At 37.6% G+C, this 21,095-nt stretch overlaps 1 protein-coding gene and 1 long non-coding RNA gene across 2 annotated transcripts; both read left to right on the forward strand.

The window, feature by feature from the left end:
- Window positions 1–5,216: 5,216 nt before the first annotated feature.
- LOC136250602 (uncharacterized) lies at window positions 5,217–6,576 on the forward strand. Its single transcript, XR_010698589.1, has 5 exons — window positions 5,217–5,615; window positions 5,659–5,972; window positions 6,027–6,154; window positions 6,205–6,294; window positions 6,353–6,576. It is a non-coding gene; the product is annotated as an uncharacterized lncRNA (long non-coding RNA).
- Window positions 6,577–11,066: 4,490 nt separating this feature from the next.
- On the forward strand, window positions 11,067–12,671 carry LOC136246965 (uncharacterized). The gene has a single exon (XM_066038564.1). The coding sequence runs from the start codon at window positions 11,067–11,069 to the stop codon at window positions 12,669–12,671; it is 1,605 nt and encodes a 534-aa protein (XP_065894636.1).
- Window positions 12,672–21,095: the final 8,424 nt, after the last annotated feature.

Below are 21,095 nucleotides of genomic sequence, written 5' to 3' on the forward strand. Positions count from 1 at the left end.
AAAAAGCAGAAAGCCAAACAATAATTTTCGAATTCAAACTGCCCTACCAGCCAAGACAAGAAAAGCCAACTCTTCCTCATGGTGACGTGATAAGGTTGGATGCATAGTCTGTCTATGCTGTTAGTCTAGAAAGGATCTGAGACTTCTCACCATCTGGGTGAAGAACGTCAAAATTTTCGTGCGTCATTTCAAGGGATTCTCTCAATGGTACCAAAGTGCTTTCCAGTACTTCTGATGCCACACTGGTCACTTAATTTTGTTTAGAATGATGATAAATGATGGATCAAAACGTTTGGTGGTAGTAGCAGTTGGTGTTTCTGTGATTTCATATGATGCAGTATACCAGCAGCTCACCAGGAGCTCCACCCAGCTCGAACCAAAAATGAAAGGTTTTGTGCTTTTTTCGGTTTGTTTTTGGGTGTTTTGCAGCATAATGGTGATGTAGGGTGATCTAGTGGAGATTTGAAGCTGCTGTGGAGCGTGAGAGGTGAAGTCAAATTTGGACGATTTTGTTGCCTCCCTTGATGCATAGCTTAGAGCGAGGCGTGGAAGCCGTGGATGAAATAATAATTGACAACCGCTGTTACCAAACGTTCAGGGACATATTTTGCCATAGTTTTAGTTTATAATTGATGATTGTTGTGGCTGCTGAAGTGCTGGAAATGGCTAGAAATTCTTTAATGCTGCAGAAAATTTTGACGCTCGTCACCCAGATGGTGAGAAGTCTCAGATCCTTTCCAAACTAACAGCATAGACAGACTATGCACCCAACCGTATCGAAACACTATGAGGAAGAGTTGGCTTCTCTTGCCCTGGGTGGTAGGGCAGTTTGAATTCGAAACTTCGCATCTCTTTGTCTGTTTTTTCAAAGAAAGCAACCCTGTGCCGGGCACCCAGCAAATCATTTACTTATTTATGTGCGTACTTTTCAACTACAACAACTCTGGATACGATTTGGCTAAGTAGCAAGTTTCATCCGGTCCTTTGTGTGGAGCACGAAATTTAAAAAATAAATTTTGCATCTTGCGAGATACTGAAAACAATATTTCTGTGAAGACAACAATCGTGCCTCCGGTTTCATGGTGGATCAAGCATTGGGATACTACAATGAACATCCCACAATGGTAGGGGGATTGATTTGTAGAAGTTGATTTTTCGGATTGCGGACCCTATCTTTGTACAATATGGATGTTAGAATTTGTCATGAATAGTGACAGACAGCTGGGGAGTATGGCGTTGTGACAAAGTGTTTATTTTAGTAAATACCTAGCGATGGCTTTACTTACTGTTAGGGACCCGCCGATTATGCTGGCATAATTATGAGCATAATAGGTGCCTGAAAGCATTGAGCATAATGCTAGCATAATAGGTAGAATATTTTGTAAGGCAGTATGAATTCTTGCTTATAAAAATAGCTATCACAGAAAGATCGATATGCTCTAATAGAACAGTCAGTAACTCTAATATAGCTGACTGTTCTATTAGAGTATATCGATCTTTTCTGTAATATGCATTTTGACAAGTAAGTTTGTGCTTCAGCCACTTATTATTAAATTTTATCAATAAACTGGAAATTATTAGCAGAGCATGAGAACTGAGGCATAAATAACTGGGCATAATTTGAGCATATTAGGTAAGTATTGAGCATAAATTTAAGCATAATAGGTAAATTTTTGAGCAATGCAGCATAGCATAATAGGAAAATTATGAGCATAATCGGCGGGTCCCTACTTACTGTTTCAGCGGTTCACCGTCTTCATGCTATGTACTTTAATGTATACTACAATGGTGAATGATATACCTTGATTTGTGGAAAGGTACTGATTACTACGATAAAATAGCCTGCACTTGGTTGCCAGGAGATAAAAAAAGAAATAGTACATTTCATGAATATAATAAAGGAAATGTAAGTGGCTATGAATATTATACATGTACACCATAAAAATTTCCCCTAGTGTATATATAAGGATGGGAATATATGCCTTTACAGTTATGTGGGTGATTATGTGTAACATAGCTACAGTACAGTGACTAAGTTGATGCCATCCTAGCATTCCCGGTTATCGCTCAGGTGACATATTATTGTAATGTTGCTTTATATTAATTTAATAACTGAAGCAAGCTATCAACTTAGCTATGATGATATCACATCATTTTACATATAGCTAGTTTCTGTGTGCATTAGCTGCATCATACTGTCTACATTACCTGATACATGATGCACGCAAGTCTACATTGACAATATACAATATGGCTAATCTCAACTCTTTGGTAGGGATGCGGCGATTATGCCGGAATAATTTCGGGCATAATAGGTATGTGTGAGAATCAGGAATTATGCTAGCATTTTGAGGTGATTATAAAGCTTTAACAGAAGGAAAATCTGCAGATTGCACAATTCCGTTTAAAAAGATCGAGATACTCTAATAGAGCAGTCAGAAACTCTAATAGAACAGTCACTAAAGATTATTTACTCTAATAAAGCAGTCACATTGAAATGAAATACTCTAATACAGCAACCAGCTAAAGAATTCAAGACTATTTGAAGCTTAAACATCAATGAAAATGGTCTGATACAGCAATAAACTGGCATTATTAGCCAATTATAGTGGCATAATTTTGGGAATAATGGGCAATTCTCAAAAGCATAATAGGTGATTTTTTGAGCACTGCTCAAAAGCATAATGCTCAATTTTTGGAGCATAATAGCCTCATGCCTACTCTTTGGTCAGTCATGGATGATGTTAACACAGTATACTGTAATGTTGTGACCTCCCCTAGTCTCTGTTGAGGCACCACAGCCAACTGTGGTATAGTTTTTCCCACAATCCTATAGTGGATGGTTGTCAAACCAATAGGCGTTAGTCTTTGTGTCACTGCCACTGGGCACTTTCTGACAAGTGTATGTAATGTGTAACAATAAATTACTGATTTTTGATTGTATATGTGTACTATCAATAGTTCATAATAAAGAGGTCTTATAGTATGGACTCTTGGTACAAGAGGTTATTGGTAGAACTTAATTGCAGGAAAAAAACACTAATGACACTTAGATGGTTTATTAATTGCAATATTGGTTTACAGTTAAATGACTTCTATCCATGCAAGAATTATGATGTAAGAAAACAAAATGTTTGGATTACAGCACTCTCCTATGGTGGTCTATAGCTAGTATCACATTAAATTTTTTTAGTTCACAGATTTACTATACAGATTTGGAGACCTGTATGCCTTAATAACATTATGATACCAGCTAGATGTGATCATCATTCACATGTAACTAGTAGCTAGTAATGTGCAAGGACTTTCATGAGGAATAAAGTTCTCCTAAAATTAGCTATTTGCTAAGAAACTGCATGAGTGAGAAAGGTGGTGGCAGCTAATTGGTCATATTCATAGAGTTGATTGAAGAATTACACATAACTATATTCAAATGTTAAAGTTTTGGTAGACCTTTTGGTTAAATACATAAACTATAGCTACCTGCCCATTTCTTTGTTCTGTTGTAAATGAGTTTCTGGTCACCTCTTAGCAGCAATGTGTGAACAAAATTCTATCATGTCAGCAAGGTAAGAGTTTAATCTCAGAGGCTCGTAAGATGGAATGCAATCCATCTATGTACATGTGTCCTGCTTAACTATGTTACCTGATCCTGCATGGTGGTAGCTGCAGCTTTATGTGTTTAAAGTGTCAAGTGTTCAAATTTTTCACAGCAATATGTGAAACACATTGCTCTTCAAAGCAGGCAATGAAGTGTAGCTTAGTAATCTACTCTATGAATTTCCATACTGGGCATTTGCGCTTAACGTTATTTCATTAGTGGTTATATCCATTTAGTGGCTTGAAGTAACAGCTGTTAGTGTCTTTGTGTCGCTAATGCTTGGAAGGGACTTATATACTTTGCTATTCATTCATGTAAGCATGGCCTATAGACATTTTGAATCACAAAAAAACTTCTATAGCTGATAATGGTCTGTCACTATCAAATGCATGAATTTTAGTAGGCACAATCAAAGTTTGGTAATTGTAAGGTTTCAGCCAGGGTTGATGCTCAGTTGCTGTTGCTGCTTCCTTGAGCAAGAAAAGTTACTCACATTGCTCTGGTTTACCCAGTTGTTAAATAGGGACCTTTCTTAAATGGTGACTTTTTTGGTAGCCCTACTTTTAAATGCTTTTGGTTGAATACATATTAAACTATAACATTACTTTGTTCTGTTGTAAATGAATTTCTAGTCACCTGTTAGCAACTATTGTGTGCACTATAATGCATATCTACATGTCAGGAACATGCATTAAGCATGTAGCAAAGTAAGTTTCAATCACAGAGGCTCTTATTAAGATGGAATGCAATCCATCTATGCACATATGTCCTGCTAATGGTGGTAGCTAGCTTTTTAATATTAAAACTAACTTAAAAGTGCCAAGTGTTCACAATAATCTCCACAGTGATGTGTGAAGCATATTGAGCAAAAGCTCTTTGAAGCAGGCAGTGATGTGTAGTGCAAAAAATTCTATGAATTTGCATACTGGGAATCCACCACAGCACATTATTTCATTAGTGTTAATGGTTATATTCATTTTAATGGCTTGAAGGAACAGCTGTTAGTCTGTGTACCAATAGTTTGAAAGGACTTATACTTTGCTATTGCTTTTGACTCATGCATGCATGCAAGCACAGACATTATAAATCACAAAAAAATTCTGTAGCTGCTAACAGTCTGTCACTATCAAATCCATCACCTTTGGTAGGCACAATCAGTGCTTTGATACATGGAAAAATTTAATGTTGTGTAGTAGCTAGTGTGTGTGTGTGTGTGTGTGTGTGTGTGTGTGTGTGTGTGTGTGTGTGTGAGAGAGAGAGAGAGAGAGAGAGTAATGAGGCAGTTAAGATAAGTGGTCTGAGTTTGGTAATTGAAAGGTTTCAGCCATTTTTGATGCCCAGTAACAGGTGTTAAGTGGCAACCTAGTGACAACTGGGGAGGCAGACCATCCATAGCTCTGATATAACATATGTAGTGGGTGAAGGTACAGGTATACTTAATTGGGCTGCCATGTCCACATATTCACATGAGATACTGTATGGTACACCTTTCTGTGAGTTACGTATAATACTAGTCCTGCCCTCGAAGGATTATGCTTACGATGACTCTTAGCACCAGCCTACATGAGTAGCTAGCACACAGATGCAGTCAGGTAGGCAAGTGCAAGTGGTAGCTGAAGGTATTGTCTTTTGTGTGTGTGTTTGTATGTGTATGTGTGTGTGTGTTTGTGTGTTGAGCTTTGCTCTGTTAGTGTAGGCTAAGGCTGACTAAGAAGTTGACAGGAATGCATTCAAGTACATGAATATGTTTACTAATCAACGTGGACAATCTAATTAGCCACAGTGCATCCACCGCACTAGCTATATGGCTGCGCATGGATGAGGTCACTGCTCTATCATGCTCGTATACCAACAGCATTCATGCATGCACAGATTGCACACAATCACCTTCGCTGCATGCCTGTTTCTTACGATTGTTCTAGTCGCAGTTAATAACGAGGCTCTAGCAATGATGCAGCTTGTTGTCATCCAGAACTAGAACAGTGCTTGTGCTCCATGGTAGACTTACCTGCAGGTATAGCTATAAAGACTGTCACAGCTTTTATGATCGTTCATAGATATCGCCTCTTCCATCCTTTTCCGCCAGTTCTAGCGACGCCACAATTGTATAGTAGCTAGCTACAGTGCTACACGCATTTGGCACCTACAAAATCGCGTGTTGCTTGCTGGCAAAAGGAGTAGAGGATAACACCCCCTGGGTCGAGTGACAACTGGGTGCATTCCACAAGCACTCATCATCTCTAGTACAACTACCTCACAGTGAATTGGTTAAGTCTACTTTATAGATGACTGCAAGTGCAAGCTACCCTGACATAGGGAACTTTGCAGAAAGACATAATATAGGAAGAGCTGCATTTGTAGCAATCGTGAGGTAAGAAGATGTGGCTAATTCATTATTAATTTGTTATCAATCATTGCATGGCAGTGGGATCCACCATCAACATCACCTAGCTACGTAAAACTGTCAAAGGAAGTTACAAAGTAGTTACTGATGCTTTCAAAACTTGGACTGCTGATGATGTCTTGTGGTAGTACTGTAGATGAAATCACATAGTAAGTTCTGCTATAGTTCTTGGAAATGAGTATTTTGTGGTCTATTGAAGTTAGGCAGTGGAGAAACCTGTGATCATGGCTGGATCTTGTGAAAGCTATGAATGACACTGTACAAGGAATAGTATACATTATAATTCAAGGTTTGTCACAGAAAAAAATTGCCATAGCAATATTTTTATTGTAACAACATTTTTACAGATGCTACCTATAAGAACTATATATAATTAGTGATGAAACAGATTATGAGAAGAAAGCTGCACTTGACGGACAGAAGTAAAAGAGCAAATCTACATTAATTTTAGTGATGTAACATCCCTCAGAAAAAAAGAATCCTGAAGGTGTCAAGAACTTCAATTTGTGAACTGAAAATTATAGTTGCTGTACAAATGATGTGCTTTTTAACTTATTAATGAAATACGTATTGTGAGTAGTAAATACAACACAGGAGTGAGACATTGCTAGCTATATTACTAGCGCAGTATCAAGCAGATGCACAATATAGAAAATGTTGATTTCAACTACAGGATTTTTTACATCCTGTATGCATTTCACAGTGTTAAAATGTACATTTCTTCACTGCCTCATTTCCAGCACCATTCTAGATGCAGTAAATCTTTCTCTATCCTCTGTATGAAACTTTACTGAAATCTACTAATGTTCTAAGTATGAAATGTGGCTGAAATGACAAATTTCATGGCCATTTTATACTCATTACCTACAAGCGGACATGGAAGTTTTCGCCCAGTGAAAGTCTATGTCATAATGGTAAAAGTCTATGTCATAATGGTAATGCTGCATGATAACTATACTGTGTGTGTCACATGCAATAGAAACATCACACAAACAAGGCAGTAATTATAAGCAACATCACCATTCAATCTGTAGCCCACCACACCATAATAGTCTACCTATATAATGTAAATATATGGCATAATTATGGCACTAATCACTCTTCATATTTTCACCATAGCCTTTTCAAGGGCCGCACTCCTTTTTTTACAGCTTGGCTGTTTTTGATTACTTCTTTTTGTATTTGTATACCCCAAAGCTGGCCTATGACCAGCGTTGGGGCTTTTTAACCTATATTTTTTTCTTTACCACAGGAAAAAAAAAAGATGAAGCAGATTATATATATACTTTAACTCATTCTGATTTTATCAGTAAATGTACAAATTATAATATAATGCATATATTTATTACATGTCAATTAATCCCCACAGGATAATTTGCAGCTGATCTCTCTACTGGGTGACTTGAAATGTAGCTGAACTCTCTACAGGGTGATTTGCTTGTACGTAGATGAACTCTTTACAGGATTCTCTCTACAGGGTGACTTGACTCTAGCTGAACTCTCTGCAGGGTTATCTGTTTGTAGTTGAATTCTCTACAGGGTGATTTGTTTGCAGCTGAACTCTCTACAAGGTAACTTCTTCTAGCTGATCTGTCTACAGGGTGACTTGTTTCTAGCTGGTCTCTCTACAGGGTGATTTGTTTGTAGCTGAATTCTCTACAGGGTGATTTGTTTGCAGCTGAACTCTCTACATGGTGGTTGCTTTGTAGCTGAACTCTCTAAATGGTGACTTCTTCTAGCTGAACTCTCTACAGGGTGATCTTTTCATAGCTGAACTCTCTACAGGATGATTTGATTACAGCTGAATTCTCTACATGATGATTTGTTTGTAGCTGAACTCTCTACAGGGTGATTTGTTTGTAGCTGAACTCCCTACAAGGTAACTTCTTCTAGCTGATCATTCTACAGGGCGATTTGTTTGTAGCTGAGTTCTCTACAGGGTGTTTGTTTGTAGCTGAACTCTCTACATGGTAGTTTCTTTGTAGCTGAACTGTCTACAATGTGACTTCTTCTAGCTGAACTCTCTACAGGGTGACTTGTTTCTAGCTGAACTCTCTACAGGTGATTTGTTTGCAGCTGAACTCTCTACATGATGATTTCTTTGTAGCTGAACTCTCTACAGAGTGATTTGTTTGTAGCTGAACTCCCTACAAGGTAACTTCTTCTAGCTGATCTTTCTACAGGGCGATTTGTTTGTAACTGAGTTCTCTACAGGGTGTTTGTTTGCAGCTGAACTCTCTACATGGTAGTTTCTTTGTAGCTGAACTCTCTACAATGTAACTTCTTCTAGCTGAACTCTCTACAGGGTGACTTGTTTCTAGCTGAACTCTCTACAAGTGATTTGTTTGCAGCTGAACTCTCTACATGGTGGTTTCTTTGTAGATGAACTCTCTACAAGGTAACTTCTTCTAGCTGATCTTTCTACAGGGTGATTTGTTTGTAGTCGAATTCTCTACAGGGTGATTTATTTGCAGCTGAACTCTCTACAAGGTGACTTCTTCTACCTGAACTCTCTACAGAGTGATTGATTTTTTTGCAGCTGAACTCTCTACATGGTGGTTTCTTTGTAACTGAACTCTCTACAGGGTGATTTGTTTGTAGCTGAACTCACTACAGGGTGATCTGTTCGTAGCTGAACTCCCTACAAGGTAACTTATTCTAGCTGATCTTTCTACAGGGCGATTTGTTTGTAGCTGAGTTCTCAACAGGGTGATTTGTTTACAGCTGAACTCTCTACATGGTAGTTTCTTTGTAGCTGAACTCTCTACAATGTGACTTCTTCTAGCTGAACTCTCTACAGGGTGACTTGTTTCTAGCTGATCTCTCTACAGGGTGACTTGTTTCTAGCTGAACTCTCTACAAGTGATTTGTTTGCAGCTGAACTCTCTACATGGTGGTTTCTTTATAGCTGAACTCTCTAAAAGGTGACTCCTTCTAGCTGATCTCTCTACAGGGTGATTTGTTTGTAGCTGAACTCTCTACAGGTGATTTGTTTGTAGCTGAACTCTCTACAAGGTGATACTTCTAGCTGATCTCTCTACAGGATGACTTGTTTCTAACAGAACTCTCAACAGGGTGATCTGTTCATAGCTGAACTTTCTACTGGGTGATTTGTTTGCAGCTGAACTCTCTACATGGTGGTTTCTTTGTAGCTGAACTCTCTACAAGGTAACTTCTTCTAGCTGATCATTTTACAGGGCATGTTTGTTTGTAGCTGAGTTCTCTACACGGTGATTTGTTTGCAGCTGAACTCTATACATGGTAGTTTCTTTGCAGCTGAACTCTCTACAATGTGACTTCTTCTAACTGATCATGAACTCTCTACAGGGTGACTTGTTTCTAGCTGATCTCTCTACAGGGTGACTTGTTTCTAGCTGAACTCTCTACAGGTGATTTGTTTGCAGCTGAACTCTCTACATGGTGGTTTCTTTGTAAATGAACTTTCTACAGGGTGATTTGTTTGCAGCTGAACTCTCTACATGGTGGTTTCTTTGTAGCTGCAAGGTAACTTCTTCTAGCTGATCTTTTTACAGGGCATATTTGTTTGTAGCTGAGTTCTCTACACAGTGATTTGTTTGCAGCTGAACTCTCTACATGGTAGTTTCTTTGTAGCTGAACTCTCTACAATGTGACTTCTTCTAGCTGAACTCTCTACAGGGTGACTTGTTTCTAGCTAAACTCTCTACAGGTGATTTGTTTGCAGCTGAACTCTCTACATGGTGGTTTCTTTGTAGCTGAACTCTCTACAGGGTGATTTGTTTGTAGCTGAACTCTCTACAGGGTGATCTGTTCGTAGCTGAACTCTCTACAGGGTGATTTTTTTTGCAGCTGAACTCTCTACATGATGGTTTCTTGTAGCTGAACTCTCTACAAGGTGACTTCTTCTAGCTGATACAGGGTGACTTGTTTCTAGATGAACTCTCTACAGGGTGACTTGCATGTAGCTGAATTGTCTATCAGATTAACTGTTTGTAGCTGAATTCCGTACAGAATATCTTGCAATGTAATATAATTTTACAATGGAGTAAGTTATAAACATGGCTGAATGCTCTATTAGGGTGACTGTTCTATTAGAGTATCTCGATCTCGCATTTGCTACACGTAGTTGCCTTTCGAATCATAACTCAGTGGTTTGTAATCCGATTCTTCTGTGCTACTGCAAGGACTTTCTATGATGATTATTCCAGCTACAAACTGATTTTCAGCTCATTGCTCTAAGCGGTTTGCCTGGTAGACGTGAAAACTAATAGTTTTTTATTCATAAAAATCGATCGCGTAATTTTGACACAGGTTGGGTTTTGTGTCATATCTCCATGGTCTTTATCTCAATTCCTTTCAAACCACAAAAGGCACTCCTACGATGGTTACTCCATCTACATATCAATTTTAAACTCATTCCTCCAAGGGGTTTACCCTGTAGGCGTGACAGACCTTCGACCTTATTTTACGCACATAATTGGTCATAACTCCGTGAATGTTCATCGGATTCCTACCAAAGTTGGTACTGAGATCCGCCTTAATGAGCCCTTCAAGTGTGCCAAATTTCAGCCCTATCCGAGTACGCATTCGTGTTTTATGGCAGATTTTGCGAAGTGTGCGAAATGAAGATGAAGAAGAAGAAGAAAAAAACGAAGAAATTAAAACGAAATTTTGTTCGCTCGTATCTCGGAAATGACTGGATCGATTTTCTTCGAATTTGGTATGTAGACTCCCATAACTGGCCGGCACGTCTGTATCACATTTGGTTCCAATCGGATAAGGGATCACAGAGCTACATAGGTGTGAAAATTGCGTTTTCTTTCTTCCTGTTAATATACTCACGGTGTGGCGCGCCGGATTCTTGGGCCGCACGACTGTCTTGATCTAATTCTCAGCACGTACGTTTTTTGAGTGATCGCTGACCCTTGGATCAATTGTATCGGCGACCTTAGCGGTGCGAGACTGCGAGTACGTTGTAGCATTCAAGCGTTCGGACTTTCCCGGCATAGCCTATATACGTAGCTACCAGAGTTGAGTGCCGCGGGTCAGGTGCGAACGGAGTAGTGATTCAAACAGAAGGCGATGTTGTATTCAGGTAAAAGGCAGAAAAAAAAATTGGAGAGTCCAAAACCACTGAAAGACGCAGCTGAGAAGTTTGTTCTATCAAATCTTGGTCACACAGCTGATAACATCAGCAGTAGATTCAGCTGTGGTGGAAAACTGAAATTACCACCCAAAGGATCAGTGTCAATAGCGTACAAGACCACAGTACCTCATCATAAAGATGACGCTAAATGTCATACCTCAACTACGGATGCGCAAGTGATCTGGTGTGAATTTCCTGGTGCAGACCAAACAGCCATGAGTAAGCTACTTGATGCTTGTACTGTTGCTAGTTTTGGATACAAAGGGGAGAGTGTGGTTGACAAAAACTATCGCGATGCTTTCAAATTAGACCCAAAAGACTTTATGACAACGTTTCAACTTTGTGACACTCCAATTCTCGGAGAAATTGGACTAATCAATCCAAATTGTGCTAGTTTACAAGCAGAACTCTACAAGTTGAATATCTATGCACCTGGTGGCTTTTTTAAGTCTCATGTTGACACACCTAGGTCAGCACAAATGTTTGGTAGCCTTGTGGTATGTTTACCAACTCAGTTTAGTGGTGGAGAGCTAGTGGTACGTCACCAGAAGAAAGAAATAAAGTATGATTGGTCTTCTACTGCCTCTGATCCATTGGATAGTTTATGTTGGGCTGCTTTCTTCAGTGATATTGAACATGAGGTTCTTCCAGTTACTGAAGGATATCGAGTTACCCTGACATACAATCTCTACTATGGTACTAACCTCGACAGACCCAGAATTAACATAAAAAAGAACCCGTTTTACAAAACACTTCAAGCAGTCCTCAGTAATTCCTTTTTTCTGCCTGATGGAGGTGTACTGGGGTTTAACACTCATTATTCTTACACCTTTGATTTGCGGTGGGATGATTTGTTGATTAATACCAAATTCACTGCAGATAAAGCAGAGGTTATCACCAAGTTACAGCAGTGCCCTATTCAAAAATTCGTTAACAAATCTCGAGCTGCACAGAAATTAGAGTTAATGAAAGTTGGTATCATTGGTGCAGACATGGAAAAGGTGTTGCACATTGTCTCAGATTCATCCAGCCATCAAAACTTGAAAGGTGCTGATTATGTTATATTCAACAGTGCTAGGCTCCTAGGTCTCCCTGTTCACATCAAGCCATTACTGAAGTTTGTGCCGTATGGAAGTAGTTTGAAATTAGCACTAAGGAATTTTGATGACTTTCAGTGTATACCACACATTCCAGGGTTTGGCATAGAAATGTTAGATAATGTATCCAGGTTGTTTGGCGCAAATGTTTGTGAGTATGAAGAAAAGGATATTAGCTGGTGTCAACAGCCCCAATATAACCAACCAGCTGGAGTTGCTGGATCCTATGGAAATGAACCATCAATTGATATTTGGTACAAGGCTGCAGTTATATTGGTTGGAATTCCAAGTTGGAGTGAATCTCGCAAACAGTTATCAATGCAGGGTAAAATGGAACAGGAAACTGTAGAACCTGGACCATCTGTGAAGATATTTGATAATGTAGAAGCTTGTTTTCACGGATATTCGTATTATTCGTGTGAACCACAATATTATTATTATTAATATCCCTGCAAGACTAGGTTGCTAAAGTAGATTTAATTATTGTACTTGCTCATAATAAAAATATAGCTAACTTGTGCTAGAGTGTTTCATCAGCATACTGTATTGTAATGTGCATTAATTTGCAGCTATACCATAATATTATGGGTATATTGTAGGGGTAAATCTGCCTGGTTGCTTGCTTGAAGGGTAAATATGCTCTGTTTCTTAAACCCCTCCTTTATTGAGTGCAACAACCTGTCTAGTGCTCTATGAATACAGTAGCAAACACTATAGTGTATTTGATGAATTTTCCAAAATACTGTACATTAGCAGACTTGGCACTACCATCTTGTGTACATCAGATATAATACAGTATTTTCAGTTGATTCCCAGGAATACAAGGATTCCACTGTATACATAATGTACATTTATTGTAGCTCAATATGTGCAACTCAAATTTGCATGTATACAATATAAAGAATGCGAAATCTGTAATTGTACTTGGCTACTTGCACTGATGTTGGACACCCCACATTCTGTATAGCTATTTGTTTGCACTTTTTTTGCATGTATATCATATATATCACCTTGTCATTATCACTGGCATTGTACTGTCTGTGGATAAGTGTGAGCATACTATATGTGACAGGAAAACCAGTCTTAATGTCACACTAGAAATCCACTAGCGATTACGTACAAATAATTCACAGAATTATTTGTAATTCAAAGTATTAGTGACTAGTGATTCTAATCACTATAAAGCTGATTGGAAGTTTGGAATGCCTTATTTTAATCTGTAAAATGTGACATTAAGGCTGATTTTCCAAAATCCAGTCCCATATGTGACTGGATTTCGAACAACAATCCTTTTGGGCACATGTAATAGCTGTAAGAAAATAAATTTCAGCAATCCTTTTAAATTATATATTCCACATTTGCTATTAATTAAACTCTCGTGCTGTGAAGTTTCACACCCAAAGCGTCTTTCTGCTAGGAGATATGTATATCAGACCATGTGGTAATTTCACAATGCGTGGGATACCAATTAACTTACAAATTGGGTGACATGCTCATAGTTGAAACTAACTATTTAGACAATGATATAATTATGTTATTAACTATGAGAAATCTCCTTTATTTAATATATTCTAGATGGTGGGGATAGAATTGTTTATCAACAAAGTGATTTTACACCATTTCCACTTAATCACTCACAGAACTCAATATATTACTATAAAAGTTAGTTTGTAATATATTAGACAGTGAACTGGCCATATCTCTGGAATGCATGCTTCAAGATATCAAGCTACAATATTAACACAAGACCCAATACTTCATTTTAGCTAGAAAAGAGAAAGTATTTACCAAAGATGGTTTCCCAAATAATTGGGAATTTTTACTGTGTACGCCAGGCCTTACACCCATCCACCTTGATGAGATGTTTTGGTTGCACAAAGTATTTGTCTGGCTGCATTAATTACAGCAATTACTCTAATAACCACTGGTATGCCATTATTGATAATTATGTAAACCACACATCACCTGACACCAGAAATTCATATAATAATCAAGTTTGCTTTTGCTTGATTAGTGTAGTGTGGCTATTAAAGGAATTCATTTTGCAGCTTAGCTATTTGTCCATCAAGCACAAAGTACATCTTAGTAGAGGAATACTAGGAACTGACAATGAGACTGATGCTATAAGTTGAATTGATTTGAATAGGTGATTATCATTAATAATATGATTTACCTTGTATGTATAGCCTTCCACCACCAACTGACCACTAGCTATATAATGTCATTATTAAAAATTTTACTGATTCTCTTACAAAAACAGGAAGTGTCCTTTGACATTGATGTGTCATGGGTCCTCTACTGCCCCTTATGGTATGCTACTCAATGGATACTAACTAGTGGTGGATCCAGTGAAGGCCACAAAAGACATGCACATTCCCCCTCCCAAAAGTCTATACGCAAGATCGAATAGAGCATTCAGTCAAATACTCTAATAGAACAGTCACCACATGTAACATTATTGAGAACTCTCCACTGAGTATGGAAACTTGTATCTGCAGCGCCATTCCAAGGGAAGTCATAGCTATGTAGCCTGCAAGTAATTTTTTTTTTGCAAATAAAACTTTGTATGTCATTCTTATAAATATGACAATTTATTTTAGGCTCAAGCTGAACTCATGACTGTCACTGATCCCTACATGGTCTTGATCAATTAATAGACCACTTAGAAAGTGTGATTTATTACTATGATTTAGATATTGTGCATCAAACTACTCTACATTAAAAATTCCAGTATGGAAACATGTAAAATACCTAGGCCTACAGTATAGTGTCTGGGAGGCATAGCCCCCCCCAGACCCTCTTTATATAGCTACCTGTAACCCAGGTCATGATGCAAAATCTGTCCTTGCATACTGCAACTACAGTTCTGGACCTGATCTTGATCTATTCCCGAGTTACGATCTTTATATACCCACAATAGTACATTATACATAGGTTTATCTGACAATAATCTGATGAGTGTGATCATTAAAAGGGTTGGCATTAACATCATTGTATATACATAGCCATTTTCTTGTATTCACAATGTCAACATGGACTTAGTATGGTATTTGAATTATCAAGGTGCATGGAGTGTAAATATTCTCATCACATTCATAGCAGTATAGTGGCAGAAAGCCATAATGTTTAAGTACACTGATTGAATGCAGAGGAAATCCTGTATCCCAGGCTGCACGTCTTCTCAGGACTACAAGTTGTCTGTGAATCAAGTCACCACCTGGTCTGGGATTTCTTTCTGCATAGTTTTAGTTTCAAGTCTTTCTGACTCCCTGCTCTATAAGCCCCCTTGTAGGGTGATTCACCCTACAAGGGGGCTTGTAGGGCAGGGAGTCAGAAACTTGGGTGAATCACATCTCAACCTCACAGTTACTAATGGTACTATCAATGGAATAATAACATTGTTAGTATCAATGACTCTGTTTTCTTGGTAATTGATAATGTGTTCAAAACCCTGTACTCTTTCATCAACTTATATTTGGGTATTGAGACATGTTATTACAATACAATAATAAGGTTGTGACTATAGGGTTATTCTTTTCATTGCATCTGATGTTTATAGGCATCTTTCATTATCATGCCAAGATACTGCTCCTTAGTGCGACTAAATATTTCCTGCACTTGTCATCAACAGTTCATGTGGTCTACTGATGCCAGTGTTCCATTGTTTGGAGTAAATTTTACCATACTGTTCATCACATGTCTTGTGTTGTTCTTATATCATCATCTTGATGTTTACAAGATGGTTATGACAATTCAAAATGATATCGATCAATCACTTCCAACCACTGTTAATGTGCTATTTGGTGCAGTAATACCCTCAGTGATGTGCACTTGGCAGGTTTGAACAGTGCACACCCTAGGGTGCAATATGTTACGTGACCACAAACAGAAGTCTGCATGACTATAATTTATAGTTTCCTATTGTTACAGTAACTATACACACCATCCTTCTACCACATCTAGCTCTTATTGCCCTTCTACATTTACCCTATGTCTAACCACATAACATTTTACACAAAGGTATGAAGTGTACATACTGTAACAATCATGAACACTGCAACATTAGCATTGGAGGTAAACAAGATAGAGATACTCTAATAGAGCAGTCACCCAACTACTGTAATAGAACATTCAATGGAAACATAGAAGTTGGTTTTGCTGCAATCATCCAAATCTGTCTGCATTTAAAGATTTAAAAGGCCTTCATTAACTGATGCATTTTTTGTACAGTAATTAATTGCATATACAATCTCATATCATTCAAATCTTTCCAGTGGGGGTATGCTACCAGACCATCCTGATATTCTTTGCTAACTAGGGTACAGTTGATGTATATAAGAACAAATTTAAATGGTAGCCACCCCATATACTATGCTCTGGCCCTCCACTTTTGGAGTACCGTTCTCTGCCCTTGGTTTTACAGTACATGCCCCTAGGTCTCTTTGTAAGAACTATGTACTATTTGTACTTTCTACAAGGGTTTTGGTTATTTATATAGCTAACTTTATTGCTATGGCTAAAGAGGTGTGCAGAACCCATGGACTCTATTTCATTTCTACAAAACTAGTGGCAGGTAATAAGATTAGGTATAGCTCAGCCTCTGCTATATTATTGGTTGATGGAACGGGTTTGGGTATAGCAACCAAGCACATGATGCACCTTATTAAATTGTCGACTGTTTCACAATAATATAGGTCCATGTCAGCCTGAGAATAACCCTTGGTTTCCCAAATATTACAAATTCCTTTAACCAAACAATTACACTCCTTGCTTTATAGCCTTATAGCTCTGGTATACTTGTAGGTACCATCATACAATTTTTTGTCAGCACTTCTCTACATAATTATGCACTAGTGGTATGGATGTTCATTGAATCTATGATGTAATAAATGCTTAAATCAATGTAAACAGTTTTATTGTAATAGATACACTCTGTTTATTTACAAGTTTTAGAATTTGTTGGGTATCTACATCATTCAGGCACAAGCAGAAAAGTTTCAGGGCAAAAGATTACTGTTTGATGGTTTTACAATGAAAATTGTGCCATGACATAGATGCAGGGAAATATACGAATAAACATGGAAAGCTTGTTTAATAAGGAAACTTTTATTTCTAATGTGTGCTTAGAAGTTACTGATCCAATAAAACTATAATTTGTCATTGCGATTGTCTCCATTCATCTAAAAGATAAGTATTATCTCAAAGTCAAAAAATGTATGGCAAAATCTATTGGTGGGAAACCAAGGGATAAACTGAATAATATTGTAATTGAAAGGTTGTGAAATGCATGCAGGTAGCATATAAGCATTTTATGTGGAAATGTCACCAAATTGCAGTATTTTGGTATCTAATTTTCAAAATTTACCCTCGGAGGACATGCCCCTCCAGACTCCCTAGCTTATGTACATGCTGGGTGTGCACACCACCTCCACCCAAGGTAACTCAGAGTGCTTTGAGTTATTCCCCAACTCTTAATCCTAAATCCACCACTTGGTAGTACAACCATGTGCATCTCATGCCACTGTACACAATTCTATATAATATAGTGCTGGTATCAAATCTGTTGAATAAACAAATTTTTGTGGGACTATAATAATTATATTGGCAGTAATTGTATTGGTTGTAATGATATGATCTAGAGATTTGGGTGCATGTTTTCCAAGAAAATGTTTACAATTATGATTAATATTAAGGTATTTTTCTTGGTTAAATAATGGTCATTCTCAAACAAGGAACTTTTCTTCTGAGATTTAGGAATTTATATTGGCTTTGCATACTACACTGTATTTTGAAAGTAAACTAGCCTAGACATTTTAAAAATTGAGATTGAATATTGAGAACTGAGTGAGCTACACTATTTTGAAAACAAGGTAAATTTAGGCCCCTCAGATATTGAATAGCCATCAGTGCATCACTAGCTAAAGTAGATAGGAATTTTTTGTATGCTGTATGTAAATAGGAATTTTAAAAACATTAGACTAAGGCTGAAAGATGTTTTTAGGTTGTGTATGATCTATAGTATGAAGAAATATTTAAATTGATTGTCTGAGAATGAACTGAGAAGAGTTGTGCACCATTTTATAAGCAAACATAACCTAAGTACGTATACGGTGTAGTTGTCAGTCACAATTTTAGGGAAGGAGTCTGAGGATTTAGGGTAGTCTCCTCCCTAACAGCCCTAGGATAAACACTGACAAATGGGATAAAAGATAATAGATCTTTAATAAATTGCGGTTTATGAAACAGTGTGTAATCCGTCTCAGCTGGTCGCTAATTGGCCCAAAATTTCCTGGCTTCAATTGGCAGGTGTTTGCTATCTTTAGACAAATGCCCTGATTGAGAAAAATATATAATAGTATGTTCAAATTGTTACGTGGCTACAGTACCATGCATTGATGCACACTAGACGTAATTAGTAAACTGTATTAAGTTTTCTAAAGTAAACTCGTAAGTCAAAAAATGATATCTTAAATGGTACAAACAACCATAATCCGTCTTATGCATAAGATTTTGTGAATGCTATCCCACTAGTCACACATTTGGCTCACTTGCATGACTGTAGTTTAGATTTAGTTCGTCATACTGCCATCATCTTGCATGACTGTACCTGTAGTTTAGATTTATTGTTATTAGTGCTTTACAGTGACCAGCACTGAAGGTCTGACAACAACATGTGCTGCAGCCTTAGGATTACCTAACTTCAAGGACTTAGACTTAGTGACTTATAGCTGAAAAGGTGTAATAGAAAAGGGGCCAAAGTAAGGAAAAAATCCCTCCAACCCCAGGATTCGAACTGCTAGTCACCCAATGTCTAGTCGGGGCCACACTCAGTCTCCTCCAGGAGGGATGGAGTTTCTTCCTTAAACCTATATATATAAAGTATTTATTGTTATTAGTGCTGATGTCTTCTTGCATGGCTGTTGTTTAGATTTAGTTTGTCATACTGTCGTCATCTTGCATGACTGTTGTTTAGATTTAGTTTGTCATGCTGATGTCATCTTGCATGACTGTACTTTAGTTGAGTGTATATAGTTTAGATTTCATGTCATGTTTCAGTTGCTATTATACTTTTGATATATGTACACATGTAGTTACAATACATGTACATATTAAAATTGCTCCTAAAGGACTGATATTTAGTATAGCTAAAAAGCTGCAAGAAGGTATGTAATCTGTGTGTGAGATATATTTAGAGAATTCTTTATGTGTGTGATAGTGTGTTACTTTCAGCTGCATGTACTGTAGTTTTATTAACAAAACAAAATGATGCAAAACCTATATCTGTAACTGTAGAATGATTTTCCTACAAGCACTATTGCATATGCGTATACACCAGTTTGGTGTGGACATTGAGATGTGCTGCTTGTGGTTTACCCACATATTTCCCGGACAATATCATGGGAACATCATGTCTTTGATGCCCAAAAATACAACGTGCCTTGACTTGCTATATTGAGTGACACAGATAGCTTAAATTGTGAGATTTACTGTAGTTTATTGGTATAGGCTAGGCTCAGTGCAATTGCCAAGTTTCGACCAGTTGATTGATTCAAAACTATTTTCTACTGTAAGTTGAATAAGAATAATCATTTGAGTGATACATGGATGTGGATTCTATCCACCATGTGTCAGCCATTGGGAAGACAGAACAACACAACTAAGACTGCTATGTTAAATATATAACCCCGAGTACTGTGCTGTCACAATCGCAAAGTTAGTAGGCTTACGTACTGTGGTGCAAAATAGTAGAATTAAAAACCCAATCCCATTTTGTATTTTTCTGGCAATGGGCGTAGAAGTATAATGACGTATTGTAGGAATAACATTCTAGGAGCTATTAGCCCACACTATTTGCACCATCAGTCATCAGATACTAATGTATAAAACAAATGGGGTAAGTGCTCTGTAGTTCTTCACCTATCAGGTGAGTGTGCCCTGAGTGATAGATATTTACTTATAACAAGAGTGTGTTGGAATGTGCTGATATATCAGCATTTTTGATAAGTATTTCGACTCTGAGCCAAACTGGCCCAACCCAGACATCTACTGCTCCACCAGTAGTTACCACTGGGCCAATCAGCTTAAGTTGGTCACAAAGCTGAAAGTGCTGAGAAAAGTGAAGCAAAAGCCATGAGTTGTGTGGGTCATTAAATTTTACATTCACACTGGGCCAATGGAGTGTCATATTGCCTTATCAAATACCCTGTAACATATTCACATCCTTAGCCCTTGAGCCTATGGCCCTCATGCTTCGGAAGTATATTAATATCAGGCACAACTGTGGTATAGCTATTACATATACATACAGTATACGACATATAATTATGTATGTTTTTTTTTGTTTGCTAAAGAAAAGCAATGAAGATTCAACTTTTTACAGTGACTGCTTACTTCTGTGAAGTAGTAATAGCAGGTAATAAACATATCTGTTGAGTATTGTATTTTAGTAGACAACTTTAATATGGTATATATCACAAGTAAGTAATCAACACTTGTAGCAGTTATCATGTACAGAATGATATACCTACAGTATTCCAAACAAAATAATGATGATTGTAATTATATTTTAAATGTCAAACAGTAATCACAACTTTAGTGAATATGCAAAAATTACCATAACATTATACTCATGTCATAAATGTTGTTATTCAGCTGTGATCATCACTAATGGTCCACAAAAAACTTCGGTGTGTGTAACTCAGTTTGTTAACTTTTCATGTGGATTTACTGGAGCTGATCCTAACCTAGCAGTACCCAGCTGGCATATCATTAAGAGGAAAAGAAGTGGAGCAATACTTTATGATGAAACTATCAGTGGACTTGGACTAAATAGTAGTGAAGATGGACTGGAGTGGATAGCTGATCCAC

This window comes from Dysidea avara, chromosome 1 (assembly GCF_963678975.1).
Source record: "Dysidea avara chromosome 1, odDysAvar1.4, whole genome shotgun sequence".
In the NCBI taxonomy this organism is placed as follows: domain Eukaryota; kingdom Metazoa; phylum Porifera; class Demospongiae; order Dictyoceratida; family Dysideidae; genus Dysidea; species Dysidea avara.

Coding starts and splice junctions, on each gene's coding strand:
- LOC136246965 (XM_066038564.1), top strand. CDS start 11,067: ATGTTGTATTCAGGTAAAAGGCAGAAAAAAAAATTGGAGAGTCCAAAA.